This window comes from Venturia canescens, chromosome 5 (genome assembly GCF_019457755.1).
Source record: "Venturia canescens isolate UGA chromosome 5, ASM1945775v1, whole genome shotgun sequence".
Classification (NCBI taxonomy): Eukaryota; Metazoa; Arthropoda; class Insecta; order Hymenoptera; family Ichneumonidae; genus Venturia; species Venturia canescens.
This window is the reverse complement of record NC_057425.1, coordinates 3,625,736-3,641,802: the sequence shown is the minus strand read 5'-3', so window position 1 is coordinate 3,641,802 and position 16,067 is coordinate 3,625,736. Positions and strand designations below refer to the sequence as shown.

The window sequence follows — 16,067 nt, the reverse complement described above, 5'->3', positions numbered from 1 at the left end:
CTTCTGGCCAATCGCGTAAAGCTACCGGCACGTCCAATGAACGATCTCCTCGCCATACTCCCGACGCCCTCCGTCTCTTTCTCTCTCCCGAAGCTATCATCCTCTCTGTGGGTATTGATCCCACAATGAACCCCCGGACCTCCGCTACCCACTGGCACTGACGGTGCAGCCGAGCTCGCCACGACGGTACACCGGTATTAAGAAGTTCCTCTTCGCCTCCGTACCATCCACCTTCGTTCATTCCCCCTGCCGACGTCTCTTCCTCCTCCTTTCTCGTCCTCGCATCGACCTTCGACGCACCATCCTCTCCTTGACAGGCGTCCTCGGTGCCACCGATACCCTTTCTACTTGACAGCACACACTCCTTCTTCGGCTATTGCTGTCTCGCCAATTTTATCTTTTCCCTTGCTCCCTCCTCCTTTCCTTCCTTTTCAACCTTCCAAATCCACGACGATAAACCGCAAACCTTTCCGTTACAACAACTCTCTTCGCTGATATCGCATCCGCGCTCACAATACCCCCTCGCGTCGCGGGCCAACCTCCCTACACGAGCGCACCGATAGAGTCCGCTCGCCCGCAGCGGGAGGAAGAAACTCCGAGGGAAGAGCAAGGGCCTCCGTTGCTCAGGCACCAACAACCCCTGCACAACCCAAGCGCATAATGAGTCTTAATTAACAGTTTCGCGGTGTTTCGCTAACCTTCATTTTCCACGAGCACCCTGCCGCTTTCACCATCCGGCATTACCCTGGAACTAACTGCGCAGTGAATCTTCCTCTGGTCTGTTGTTTCTAGCTAGTAAACTTGCTGAAATTAACTTTGCAACGGAATCGTCGAGCTGCGAAACAGTGCTCGGGACCGTAGAGTGGCGGATTGGAGAACTAAAAATCCCACGATCCAAGTCCCTTCGGTACTTTCTATACCGGAGTGCTCTGGGTCAGTAGAAAACTGGCGATAAAAATTCAGCACGAGTAGAAGAAAAATCAAGAAAAGCTTTCAAGACTGTCTCATGTTCAGGTCCTTTACTCGTGTCCTGCTCAAACGAATCTTTGTAATTTATGAAGATTCGGTCATCTTTTGTCATCCAGTTTTCCAAACAGGTGCCTTGAAAATCAAACTTTTGGAGACAACCCCAACGACCGTGTCTGAGTAAATAGTTGGACGGAGCGCCAGAGCGGAAGATCATGCGAGCGACGTCGTACACGAGAAAGAACACTTGACCGTGTCGAATCGTCTCGCAGCGGGAAGCAGTAGAATTTTAATAGGCATCAGCCGGTGTATGATCCTGTGTAATCGCGCAGTAGCAGGTCCTGCAGACTTCAAGCCTGAGAGAGTTGCGTGGAGGGGTGAGAGTTGAATGGAAGATTTTGGGGTTGCCGTGCCGAATCCAATAAGCTCCGGCGAGGATGACGGGGTGATCTCGGGTGAGTTTTTTTCCATCGTTTTCTAGAGAACACGGGGCATTCACGTTCCGGTGAGTCCGTTGTGCAATGAGCTGCTGCCCTCTTCGTCGCACCGAGCTACGGCTCGTTCCTCTGTAACAGAGGAAAACTGCGAATGCTCGGGCAGCGGAGTGAGCGAACGCGACGAACGGGGATGCCGCTGCGGAGTAACGTCGCTCACCCTTGAACCCTCGACCCGATGGATCAGCCGCGAACTACGGACGAACTCGCACGTGGCTCCACTCGAGGACACCCCAACTTTCTCCCTCCGTATCCATCCTCGACTCTGGAGCAACCCCGCTGATCCTAATAGCCGGAGCATTTAATTTGTCAGCGATATTATACGACTGGGGTGACACACGCGTTTCTCGTCATCGATGAATGGAAAAGATGAACTAAATATGCTTGCTGCCTTCGCTCGTTCGATCCTCCTGGTTCGACGTGCCACTATCCGAGGGAGACCGAAAGAAATCATTGTTTCGCACATGCACCCGACTGTACAAAGGGGTTTTGATGGCCCTGCGTGAATTCGTAAAAAAAAGCTTATCGCTCGGTGTATCTGTTCAGAGCACCGAAAATCAGCGCGTTGTTCGAGTGATAATTTACTTTTTTAAATCGTTGCACGACTTTCGAGTAGTTCAAGAGCGCTTTCAACTTTTTTGACGCTTTTCATGAAATTTTGGGTTTGTTTTAAGCGAATGTCAGGTGCACCTGGTGATAAAACGCACGGAAAATTCTGAGCGGGGAGAAAGGCGAGGGGGAAAGTTTGTGCTGCATTGAATGCGTCAAAAGCGACATTCCGAGGTTTTTCTCCCCCAACGATCTTCGAAGGTTAGTTCGAAGGCTCGTACGAAAAATTCGCAGTGTTCTGAGATAATATCTCGAGAGACCTCCGATTTCAGGGGGAGGGCAAATTGATATCGAGAATTCGCCAGTTTTCTGAGCATCGGTAAACCGTTCGAGTGTCTTCTCAGCCCCTCGAGGGTACGGACGCGTAGAAAGTCGAGAGCTTTGACGTTTCTCCGGTTCGGGCTACTCGCGGGCAAGGGAACAAGAAGGCAGAGATGAGTTTCTCGCTCGGGTGGCAAGATCGGACCGCGAAAGAGACCGAGTCGAGGGAATCACGTTTTTTGACAGTTCGGCATCACTCCGGCTCGAGAGGGTCTCACGAGAGTCCCACGAAATGAAAACGAGCAACCACCGAGAACGAGCGAAATCAGGTAGAGCCAAAACGCGCACACATCCGACATCCTCGGGAATGTTGAAATAGCAAATTAGGAGATTCCACGAGATCTTTCCTCCGTCCACCTTTCTCTTTCTCGCACTCACCCAATTTCTCTCAACCTTTATTCCCCTCACTTCTCGTCTACTTATCCGATCGTTGTTTCCTCAACGATTTTATTTCTTCAACTTGAGCGCCCATCTTCGACTCATTTTTCATTTAATCGACCAGGAAAGTTTGCACCAATAACGTTTCTCAAGTTTTCCGTGCCAGGACAATATATCCCGACAATAATAATCCAAACAAAAGAAAACCTACGTCAAAAATATCCCAAAATATTGTTTCTCGATCCGAAACAAAAAAAATATTACATTCTCAGGTTGTGCGCAAGTTTATGCAAATAATTTGTAACAGCAGAGACTCTCCGTGAATTGCAACAATATTTACAACTCTCTTGTTTTGATCCCGGTACGTTTTTTTTCCACGACCGTCTTCTCCGCATGAACGATTTGCTCCACTTTTATTTTTGTGGATGATTCACAATGATCCGTGATCCGTAATAATTATACACAGAAATAAACCTCATATCAACATATCCCCAAACTATTCACACATTTCTGATACACATTTTGTATATACTATTTGAAAAATTTGTGTACGGAGACAATTTGTGTACGGGTTGATTCAACATGGGATAAAATGACTGGGATATTATCGCTTGGTTATTATTGCATGGGATATTTAGATCGGACCCCAAAGTTTTCAATTAATTATACTGCAAATCTCAAGATCAGGATTGAAATGTTGCCATGACGATTTTCATAGTGGGTAAGATTTTGCATTTTGTCAAATAATTCTCGACTCTTCGTCATTCTATCGTTTGACACGAAAGAACAGCGCAATCGTCCAAAATTCATAATTCGCAGAAGCTGTTTACCAACACCCCAATGTTCTTTGGACTCGTTAAAAGTGGTACGAACCAGAGGAAAAGGAGCAGAGGAACAGATGGAAACCATGGAAGGTAATCTGAAATAATTCCTCTTTATTCGAAAATTTTTAAAGACGAAAAACAGCGACGTTACTAATATAGCAGCGATCGATTCGATTAACAATTGTTTACAAGGGAATAGGGAGAATTCGTACTGTGCTGTGTTGAAAGATCGATAAAACAGGCTCCCGTTCATCCGATCAAGGATAACTCGTCGACCTATTCTCTCCGAGGAGGCGAAAAAAGGTGGAACACGATGAATTCCATGAAGAAGAGAAGATGGTTCCGAATCCGCCTATTTGGGAGGTTCGACCTTGGCTTCGTGTTTCTCAGCTTCTTTTCTTTCATCCTCGCCCTCCAAATACTTGTCCCACTTGTCCAATCTGGCTTCGATTTCTGCATCGGTCTCAACGATTCTGTAACACATTTCGTCCTCAGAAATCGACAGTAGGATTCAAGACTGAAAAGCTAAACGAAATGTGGACTGGAACGAAGTGTAAACCCAAACGAAACGTAGTGAAAAAATGAACCAACTCTTTCCAATCAACCGAAGCCTCGAAAGAAAACGAAATAACAACTTTTGCTCCGGTAAAATGTTAACCAAAAATCCTCGATCAAAGACCCGAACGTTTTTTATTTTACGAAAGTTTATGGCTTCCGGATGGATCCCGTGCGCGGTATTACCGACGCTTGGTAAACCCAGCGAATATTGAACGATTTTTACCGAGTAAACGCGTACAAGGTTTAAGGCTCATTCGGTACAGTGTCGATTGAGCAGAATACAGAATCTCCTTTGAGATTGAGCCGCAAAAGGACCGACTATCGGTTACTTATCGATGCTACCCCCTTAAAGCGATCTTCCGGACCGGGGATAAATTCTCACATTTTACAGATAAAACAGAGTCAACGACCGTTTCTTTTACCCGGCGATCGCTTACTTGTACTTGGTTTTGCCGTCCCATATTTCAGCAGAGAGTTTCCTCTGCGCGAACCAGCGACCGTTCAACAGCTGTATGCAGGCCTGAGCTTCGGCCGGATCGCTGAATGTTACCTGTGCGACTCCCTCAGGGTGTCTCTGTAAAAAAATGGACGATTTGTCACTACGATTGTTAGCCAAAAAGAGTTTTTTCATTGGCTCCAAATGAGAAAAATGTCGTAGAGGTCGAAGGAAAACTAAAATTTCCATTTTGTAACTTTTTACTGAGGTCTGACGATTTTTTTTTCACGCTGAAGAGCTGAGAGCATTTTTGTTTTTTTTTTTTTTCATCCATCGCAGAATGCCTCATGCTCGAATTTTATTATTAGTTTTGACTTGAAAAACTATATTTCGAATTTGAATATTTCCGTTTTAATGATGCTCGTTAGATGACTCGAGGAAAAGCACGTGCGATGTTTTGACGTTTCGTCAAAGTCTGAAGGACACGACGGGCCAGTGCTCTCCGAGAGGTTCCACATTATTTTTCGCATTATGTATCTAGCACGCCCGTCGATCTCGTTTCAAGTTTGACCTCGACGACACTCCCCTCCTGTGGTCCAAAACCCGTCAAAATAATGAGCGAAAGATCCGTCGACGGAACGTGAGGACAAGGAGGGAAAGGAAGAAGACTGATACAGCAAAAAAGAGAAAAAGAGAAAAAAAACGGACAAAAGCAAGAAAGAAGAAGAGCGGAGAAAAAGAGACATTCGATGGAAATAAATCAGTCAAAGGGTTACGACCCAACCCCATAAATTCGTCTCGGAACCACTCCCAGTTTTGTATGTCGCGCCTTCGCGTGAATCTGAACCGCAATGTGCGCGATTTTTATGATGCCCGCCGGATTTTCTTCGGTTAATCACTTTTCCTGACTGGCAATTTTCTTGCATTGTATTCCAATTACTATTCGTGTTTCTTTTTGACAGATTTCAATAGAGAAAAGCTGTGATTGACATTGATTCGAAAATTTCATGGGAAAAAAAACAATTTTGACTGGAAAACATTGTCAAAATTGTGTTTGAAACGATTCAACGGTGTCGTTGACTCGATCCAGCCAGGAAGTGGCAGGAGTCGATCGCACGGTAGTCTCAAGGCCCGGTAAAATTGACCGCAAAACGGAGACAGCGTGAAAAGCAATAAGAAATGATTCACAAACCGCTCGTCTGGCGTGTTAAAAACAGTGACGAAAAAAAGCAACGACTTTGAAAGCGAGAATGAAGTAAGTCGAGCATGAATGAAACTTGAAATTTTTGTGCATATAATTGAGCACGATTGTGGCTCGTCGGGAGCGATATGCAACGAACCTATACAATCGTCCATTGGCGCCAGTTTCGTAACGTTCCGAGCGTATAAAGCACAATTTAAGCGTGACGCGTGACTCGCCCAAGAACACAAAACGGCGAATCGCCTTTACGAGCACGCCGACCCCCGGTGGACCTTGCCGAGCTCCATTTCGAGCGGCTGCGCGTCTCGAGACTTTTTAAATTAGGAACGTGCGAGCCCTGAGGATATTGGAGAGGCCTCCAATTCTTTTATCGCCATATAAACCGTGATAAAAAAAAATTAAGTACTCCGCTTTATAAACGTACAGTCCGAACGTAAAAACGCTTTCAAAAGCGTAGCAATCACTATTCGAACATTGTTTGAATCCCCGGACAAATCTTTAATATTTACTTAAGGGGGGGGGGGGGGGGGGGTCCTGCTTTAGAAAGTCAAAAAATCGATTGTTTTCGGCAATGTTTTTAGGATAGACGGAAATAATTCACCATAGCTTTTCGATATAATTTCAAGGATGGTTCAAAAGTACAAAGACGTTTTTTTTTAATGTGAGAAAAACTACTTTGTACATGGTTTATGCGCCGAGTCTGATTATCGAAGCTTCTCAGCTGCGTACAATGTGGAGATCGTAATTATTGTCTGTAACAAAAATTCCAAATTTTTTTTCCATTTTCACATATTTTTTTTCCACATGAATCGATGAAAACTCGAAAAAATTGCGAGATTCGTAATTTGAATCTCGCAATTGAGGAAAAATTGAGAGAAGCGTTTTTTTTCAAACTCACTAAAAATATGGAATTTCGCAATTATTTCGAATTTTTATAGGTTCGCATGGAAGGAAAATGTATAAAAATGGAAAAAAAATTTGGAATTTCTATTGCAGAGAATAATTATGATCTCCACATTGTGCGCAGCTGAGAAACTTTGCGCATAAACCACGTACAAAGAGGTATTTCCCACATGAAAAAAAATATTTTTGTACTCTTAAAATATCCTTGAAACTATACCGAAAAGTTCGCCACACGTCGAGTTATTTCCGTCCATTCAAAAACATCAGCGAAAACAATCGATTTTATGACTTTTTAAAGCAAGATTCCCCCTAAGTGCGTATAAAATTGCAATAATTATTCATTAACTTCCGCATCTTTATCGCTATCTTAAGAACGTGAATATAAAATAACGATTTCCGAGTACATTAACGCGACCGATTTTCTCTGTGGACTGAAAATATTCAAAGTATTCTCGGCAATAATCGCTGCAAATAATTTTGACAAGAGATAACGAGCGTAGTGCGCGTATAATGCATTACCACGTAACAAATTGAAAGAAAAAAAAAAAAAAAAAAAAAAAAAACAGTCATCGTTCCAGAAGAGTTCCTGAGTAAACAATCGTAAGATTTGATACGGGATTGGAGTAGCAATATAATGAAAACTTACATCGCAAATGACGACTTTCTTGACGTCACCGCATTTGGTGCATTCGGAGCGTAAATCCTGTTGGTACTCAAGAATTAGCGCGACGTCCTTGTCAAAGTCCTCGGGGCTGAACAAGTTCTTGATTATAACGACTCTCTCGCATTTGAGAGGTTCGCCGCGCATTGGCTCGGGCCTCCAGTCGAAGAGCCTGTGAACATTAATTTTTACGGGGGAAGTAGGACAACGATTAATCGCCTGGCGGAGAGCTCTCTTCGCTCTGCCCTTCGATCGTTTCGCTTTGCACGTGCTATAATATGCAGATGCATGTACGTTGTGTCGGGAAAGTCGAGAGGAGAATTCGAGGAGTGAGCGAACGGCGGGATTGCGGAGAGGGAACTTGGGAGGTTTCATCCGCGATTGATCATTGGCGAGTTTTCGGTGGTAACCAGTCTGCTGGGGCGCTGAATCGGAGACTCCGAATGCGGGGAGAGCCGGCCTAGTGTCTTCGGAAGAAACGGATCGACTTCCTCGGAGCTCTGCGCAACTGTTCCGACTCTCTCGATCCTTGATCGGACTGATTATCCGCGGGCTGTTGGAGCCTGTCGCGAGACCGCGGATTCTGGGACCCTGTATATGCACCGGAACGGGGCCTCCGCAGTTGTATAAAAGTAGCGAGCCTCGGTGGGAGATCCGAGTCCACAAACTCCGAAGCATATCGCGTTACGATGATACGCATAAATCTCGTTGCTCGTATTTTCTCGAGGGTTCGCTGATGCTGCTCTATCTCTTGATTTGTTCTTCTGAATGCGCGCCCGCGCGCGCGCCCGCGAATAGCCATTAATTCACCGAGAAATGACAAGCTCTCGCGACTACGTGTGTGGCGTGCCGCGCATGCGAGAAAGAGCGATCTCTCGCTTCGCAATTCGCAACAGAGAACGAGCGGCGTACAAAACGTCCGAGTGTTGTGCACATACGCGTCAAAAGTACCGAGCGCTAAATTTCTCGTGTGACGTCATAAGGACGAGGGCTCTGATGCCGCATCGCACTCCCGCGCCTCGTGCGCGATCGCACTCAAGAATAAGGACACGCGTGACTCACTCGTGACGCTGCAATCCCAGTGGAAAACGACGCGCCAGAAAGGACGTCGGGACTGATCCCCGCGTGCGCGGGATATTCGCGATTCTTATCGCAAACGGCTTGAAAACTTTTGCTCTTGCGAATATTTTCTCGAACGGAGATGAAGAATGCGAATATTGCAGGAAAAATATTTATTCGGTCTCAAAAAATAAGAAAATTAATTTACTTCACAAAACAGGAAACTCTTATATTTTTTATTAAAATACAAGAATCGGCGTGACTCGAGACAAAACAATTGTAGACCCTGATCAGCGAAAAGTTAAGATATCCCGAGAGTTTGTCCGGTGAAGCGAGACTGCCGACCCGAGCCCGCTCGCGAGGGCCTCTTTTTTACGATATCACGCCTTCCATTTTTCCAAGGATTCCGTGAACTTCGCAAGTCAGAAGAAATGAAGGGCGCTGTTGGCTTTCGCGTGTCGATCGGCTGTTTTAGCGACCCTCGAAAATAATTATTTTCAATATTGCACGACACTGAAATTTGCAACGTTGGAGTCCAACGAAATGAAGGAAAATAACATTTGTAATTCACCAATCTTTTACTTCGCGAAGTATCGGTGCAGCTTGAAAAATCACGAATTCGACAGGGAACGAAATTGGAGAATTACTGGACTTATTGAAGGCTTTTTTTTACATCGTTTCATTGGACTTAAACGTTGCGAACTTCAGCGTCATAATATTTTCATCGTTTCAAGTTTATCGAGTTGTTTACTCACCGCTTCACTCGATTCACTTTCCCTCCAATGTTCTCTGTACAAAATTATACTACTTCGAGCTGCAGTACCGAAGCGAACCTGCGCAGCTTAGGATAGTGGTGGCCAATTATAACGAATCCAGACATTCCAACGGGAGAACTTTATCGCTTGATTCGAACTCGCGAAGCGGTTTTTCCGAGATAACTAAACGATTTTTCTACCGAATGGTATGAAAAACTTGTACTGGAATTCCGGGAAGAGTTTTCAAAGAATCGATTATTTGTTCGGATAAATGGAATGTAAATATTTGAGGAAAAGCACGCGCCCACGTTGAGTAAACTTCGAAAATTACAATGGTCGCAAAATAATTGGATTTTCTCAACGATTTCCTCGCCTCGATCGGCTCGCAGAGATGAAAGTTTCCTTCCCTGTTTTCCGAAGAATTGTCTCGGATCAATGCGTTATCGGAACTTCAACCCTCAATTCCGACGTTGTCGAGAATTGAGTGACGTTTTATCAGCGATTGAGACGTTTTCTGATGCCCACGCGGAAGACAAGCAACGGGAATCTTGTGCAACGTTGATTGAAAGCTCGCAGTGTGCGGTCCGCGCGCAAATCGATCGCTGCGGTTGAGCCCGAGCGCAAAACTCGTGCGATCTACTCGAACGCGATCAAACGATTTGCATCATGAATGCTCATTCGTACACACCGCGGATCGTTGCTTTACACACTTGGAGTAATCGCCGGCTATAAAATCACGGCGAATCCGTAATATGCTTACCTGCCATCGCGTCCATGCAATCAGAAACAATTACGAGGAATTACACTTATTTTCCTAGCGTTTCATCGCCTCCGGCCGATTCTTGTACGGCTCGCGAGTATCATTGAGCCAGAAAATCGTTGCACGGTCACCCACATGTCCAAACTTTTTTTTCTTGATACATTACATTCTTTACACAGGAAACCATGACGCGTTTACTTTCTACGGGATGACGAGCCGATGAATCATGCTTGACTCGCCTTTTCAAAGCCTCTCTTTGCATTTCAATTGCCCATTTTTACGAGCAATTTGAATTCGATTGACGTTGGTAGAATTCTAAGATTTCGACAAAAAATCTTCGTCACCGAGTCTCCGAAGCAAGCGGTACAAATTTTGAGTTCTTTTTTTCGGAACGAAAATTTGTACAAATGTTTCGACGTGTCGAACGTGGAGGAGCGAATCCGTTTCGAATTTCTTGCACAATTGCACAATGACGCTCCGGTTGCGGGTCACGAATTTTTAAGGCCTTAACACTTGCAGTGGACGAAAAAAAGGTGATTTTCTTGATTTTTTTAGGGAAATAAGAAAACAAATGTTTAGTGAAAAACTTTGGACGACATTCATTAGTGCATGTGTTCATGTACATGTGCAATTTTATTCACCAAAAAATTTCTCGAAACGGCGCAACTCCAGCTGTATTCCAGTAGCACCTTTTTTTGAACGTCAGTTGCAGTGGACATTATAACTAGAAATCTATTGATCCGATCTATACCAAATTTATACAATCTATTTCGATTTAAGAAAAAATTTCGATTTAAAGAAAAATGACGACAGTTTTAACAAAAAAGTCATTTTCTGAGGTGCTAAATTTTCGGTTTTTCTGTTGAATTTTTTTTTCTAACAAAATACGAAATTCTTCGTCCCGAGCCTGGCTATTATTATAATAAATAAGTGGTATAAATTTGTCATGGATCGGATTAATATATTTTTATCAATCGTGTCCACCGCAAAGGTATTTTTCAAAAAAGACGATTCCGAGATAATCGCGTTTTAAGATTCAAGTATTGGAGGACCGCGCGCATCGGGCGGTCGGTTGAAAGGCCCACAGCTACGAATCTCGCCGATCTTTATGAAATTTCGTGAGTTTTTGAAGAATATTTAATAAGAAAAAATTCGATTTTTCCGTCCACCACTCGTGTATACAAGGCCTTAATAATTGTTAGTGAAGAATTCGCCCGTGAGTTTACTAACTTGGTTATAAAATTTGTTATTTAATAAAATACCGAAAACGGAGGTTCGATGAGGAGTAAAAAATCGTTTAAAGGTGCAGTTTGATGGAAATCGAAGCTGAAAGCTTTGGGCAACGGGACGTTAAGATGTCGCGGAAGATTTTGTTGTACTGTAACTGATCGCGCGGGTTCGGTTGAATCGTAAAGAGAAGAAGAAGTCGGTGAGCTTGAGAGCGAGTCGTTAAGAATTACGAGTTTTTGATTGCGTCGGTTCGCTCACGGAGAAAGTGTGCAGCAGAAAGACTTTTATCCCTTTTGGTGCTTCCGGTTGTACTCATCGCGAAATGGTCGGTTTCCCGCAAGCCCAAGGAGCGTCGAACGAGGGGAGCAGGGGGAGGCAGGCGAAGACTTCGTAAATAACTGGTTTGGAGGCGCGAAGGGCAAAGGAGCAGGACGTCGAACTTCTGTCGTGTTCGCCGGAGGGGCAGAATCATTTCAGCGACGAGACTTGCACCTCCTTTACTTTGGCTCGTTACCGTGCGGACCAATCGCGTGGGGGCCATTTTGAATTGAGTGTTTACAATCCCGGATATCGTATGAATCAGTAGTAAAACCCTCTCGCAGCGCCTCATTCATTACTCCAGTAAATAAGTGAGAAAGTCAAATAAAAGTGAAAAAGGCAACATGCCAATTTGGCGTTTTTCCAGTAACGATCAAATCACGTCGGAAGATTTCCTTCCGCGTTCGTTATCGCCCCCCGCGTTGCTGATGCTGCACAATTTTTATTCCCAACGCCCTGCTGCGTCGAAGAATCCGTCACGAGATTGATGCCGCTTTCGCATCGGTCGAGAGCGACCAAAAGCCTCGCGAGATTATAATTTGTACAACTTTTTCCCACAGATTAACATGCCACGTTAAAAAAGAATCGTTTGCACACACAAATTTACGTTTTTTCGTTAAAGACACGCTCGATCGTTTACTTCGATCGTTTTCCCTGAAAAAGAAACCGCGCTCTTACCGCATGCGATGACGCAGGATCTTGGATACATTACGAACAGAGAAAGGGAGAAAGAGAGAGAGAGAAAGAGAGAGAAAAAGAGCGTGGATACTCGCGAGAAGGGTAATTAAGCGCGATAAATCGAGTGGCCGTTTTATCACCGCGTGTGTATAACGATCGTGGCGAAATAATGAATACAATCGTAAAAGAAATCATCGCGGGATGTACGGAAAGCAGAAGTAACAATTAAAAGACTCATTAATTAAATTGGCGAAAAAGGAATGAAAGGAACGTAAGCTAAATAAAAATATGGCAGAGTCGAATTCTTGGCCTCATTAAAAGTACGTACCGTTTGCGTTTTTTAATCCTTTTTTCCAAAAGTCTTGAAATAAAACTCGTTATGGGACATCGTGCTAATTAGTCGACTGGATAGCCGGGTGCATATTCAAAGGGTGTATAAAAATACTGACGTTGAATAAAAATGTCTTGGCGTTCGTGTGCGCGATTAACATCGCGCAGTGTTATACCGAATGTCCCAAAAGTTACGCCCAAGTTTAGCCAGGTCAAGTGTATCGTTTCGTACGAGGAGTTTCTCAAGAGAAAACTCCTCTCTTCAGTTTTGCTATCACTAATTAATTAATAACTTATCAACAGTGTATCATGGATTTAAATTCATAAGGGCTTTTCTCTCCCGAGGTTATTGCTGTTTTATTAACTCTTCAGCTTAAGGGGCAAACTTTAATTAGAACGTCGAGAAACAAAGTGGGGCTTCGCCGCTCTTTTCTCCGCTCCAGTAAAACGAAACTTTGCCAAACTTCTCAAGCGTTTTAAACAATACATTCTTACATTAACGAAAATAAGTTTATCCAAAAAAATCGACTCTTGACACTGTTAATAAACGCGGACGAGTTCGTCTTCCCATGATCGAGAGTCTATCATTTTTCTTTACAACAAAAAAGCAATAATGAACCCCAAAAGACTTTTATGCAAAATTTTTCTCGGTTATCAACTCCGAAAATGTTCCTTCAACTTCCCACTCAGCTTTAATTCTCACAACACGGTTTGTCCCGAGAGCTTTCAAAACAACTTATGAAAAAAATGGGAAAAGAACGATTTTAGGCTCCTGACAAAGATGTCCCTCGAAGGGCCAACTTTTGGCGAAACCTGTACGCAGAGGGGGTTATCTGTTGCGTTGAGTATTTGATTCACGAGCTGCTTTCTCGAACAGCCGGCTGTTTGTTTTATTCGTTTATTTGTTTTCATGAGAAAGATGAAGTTCTGGTGTTGGTAGATGGCTTTGTGGTTGTAAATGTTAAATGAGAGAATACACTGGGCATTTTACACGGAGGAGCCTCTCCGAGGAGATACCGGAAGGAAAAAATGAATGGAAGGCAGAGAGAGAGAGACAGAGACAGAGAGAGAGAGAAGTAAAGATTCGCGGGTCGTGCATAAAAACGCAAAAGATACATCGTCGGGACGGGGAGAGCAAACTGTTGACACACACGAGCACAAGTTGGCACAGGAAACGAGCAAAAAGGCGGATCCCGGAGGATAGCGCGTGTGAAATAACAGGCTCTCGGGCTTTTTGACTGGAGCTTCGAGATTCAAGTACAGTTTAATGACTCGGTGCCGGAGGGCCGTTATTTCAAAGTTTATGAATAATCCATACGCCTTTTTGTCGGGAACGCGAGCAGCAGCCGCGATATACGTAGAGAATGAACTTAACAAGAAGCGAATGTGCAGCTGTGCCAGAAAGCCCACCGTACCGGCTAATCGGTCTTCACCGCACAGCTGCATTCACCGGGACGCATAACTGCTCGAAGATCGCGCGCAAGCGGCTCAGACACACGCGAAAGAAAGAGAGAAACGGAGGATCGAGAGATAAAAGGAGAGCGAGTCCACGCCAGGCAGTCTGCTGCTTGCTCAGCATCCCAGTGAATTACGAAAGACGCATTTTGCCTCGTCGATCTCCAAGTTTCATATATACGCATTGGCGAATCTGGAGTATCGGAGTTATCACGAATGACGATGCAACTTGGGCTACTTTTTTATGCTGCAATTTTCGGGGCTGGAAACGTCTCAGCGAGGACGACGCTGGAGCAGCTTCGTTCGACGAAAAGTCCTTTATCAACGTTATTCCGTTAGGATTAAAACTTCTTGGTATATAAAAACGCCGGATTTTTATATCTCACACAATAAATTCTAATTAGTAAAGTTTCGGCGTATTTCCTATTTTTGATGGCTTACTCCTGAGTAATGCACTCTCAAAGTTTAACTTTGTGACCGCTGGTTCAGCGAGCCGGAAATTTGTGGGGAACATTCGCTCCAACTTCATGGCAATTAAATCGGATTAAAGTTCACAGAAATAAATATACAATTGGGCTCATGCTGTTATCCGTGAGGACAATTAAAAGAGAAATTTCAACACCCACTTTCCTGGATGCTCCAATATTTTGAGACTCCCAAATGTTCGAGAATTCTTTTCATCAAATACGATGAAATTTTTGTTTTGCTGCTATTGAAAATATTTACAAACGGACCTATAAAGGAGAGGGTTCAAATGTGAACGTACGCAGCATCAGAAGAGTTCGTCTCACAATGCTGGAGGGAAGAATATATATAAAAAAATAAAAAAAGGAAAACAAAGAAAAAAAAAAGAAAGTTTGTAACTTGAGCTTTTTTCTCTGGTATTCACTCGTTTTTCTTTTGTGAGATCGAATTCGCAAAGAAGTACGCGCGGAAGCTTTCAAATTTTCATAAATCTCACTTACTTTTCCTGGATTTTTTTCTGTCGTTCCTTTTGATTTTTCTTCCGCTTCGGTTTCAAGCCCGGATCATATTTTCCTTTCATCTGAAACTTTGCTCTTTGGACGGACAACGTTTTGCCACGTAACTGAGAAGCGTCGAGCAGCTTCAAAGCGAGGTCTACGGATTCGACCTGAAAAACAAGGCAAGAGAATATTATCCAGTGCTTTCCCGAATGTTTTTATTCAAATGCGACTGATTAAAAAAAGCCTGAAAAACTGAAGAAAATAAAAAGACTTTTTACTACAAAATATCATCTCGTTAGTCTTCTTTGATGGACGGAAATAATTTTTTATGAGAGGAGCCAAGTAATCGTGAAGAAAATTCCATTTTTATGATCTCGCCAGAGGAAACGTCATGCGGCGAACAATTTGCAGATTTCCTTTTCACCAATGACGCGCTGCTGATCGCTTTTCCGCACCCAAACGATGAATTTTAATGAAAAACGAAGCGAATGCTCGCCCACGGGGATGATCGGCATGATTTAATTCCCTTTTATTTGTACATCCGTATCCTTTCTACGCTCATAAAGTTCACACTTAGTGTGCCTAGGTAATAATGGGACTGAGCGTAGAAACATCGCGAATGTAATTAAGCACGGCTGTAAAAATTTGCACGAGCGCGCTCAATGGCCTGTAATTCCTGATCGCGGGGTTCAGTCGCCATTGTCCACAACAACGAACGAACGTTATCTGCGTGCAAATTGCGTATCCTCTTCGCTCCATTCTATCCGGTTTTATGAACGTAGCCAGCTCCGAACGGAGCGCAAGCACGTCGACTCTCCACAGAAAATCTGACGCGGTACTGAAGTTGACACCACGGAAACGTCAAGTTATTAATTTTCATTATTTTTCAATATCGCGCCTCCCCATTTTTCTGCGGGTTGGTCGAACCAAGAATTTTGAGGCGTTTGTAGCTGAATTACGAAAAAAAGATGAAACGATGCGATGGCAAAAAAAGGGCATTGAAATTATGCAAAAGTTATGAGACGAAAAGCATTTTGATAAGATTTCACCAATAAATTGCGCGCGGATTTAGAATCCGAGGCTCAAACTTGGATCTGTTTTCCGAAAGCTTCGATCAAGTTTCGACTGAGAAGGAAGCGGAATATGTTGGGGCGCTCGAGATCCCT

At 43.8% G+C, this 16,067-nt stretch overlaps 1 protein-coding gene across 2 annotated transcripts in view; it reads right to left on the bottom strand.

Annotated features, from left to right (window-relative positions):
* Positions 1-3,683: 3,683 nt before the first annotated feature.
* Positions 3,684-16,067, bottom strand: part of barc (RRM1_TatSF1_like and RRM2_TatSF1_like domain-containing protein barc) — a 47,036-nt gene continuing 34,652 nt past the window's right edge. For both annotated transcript variants that reach the window (XM_043419249.1, XM_043419248.1), the window contains 4 exons: positions 14,902-15,068; positions 7,337-7,523; positions 4,588-4,724; positions 3,684-4,065 (listed from right to left, as the gene is read on the bottom strand). In XM_043419249.1, coding sequence (XP_043275184.1) covers positions 3,945-4,065; positions 4,588-4,724; positions 7,337-7,523; positions 14,902-15,068 — 612 coding nt within the window. In that variant the 3' untranslated portion in view covers positions 3,684-3,944. The remainder of the gene's footprint in view (positions 4,066-4,587; positions 4,725-7,336; positions 7,524-14,901; positions 15,069-16,067) is intronic.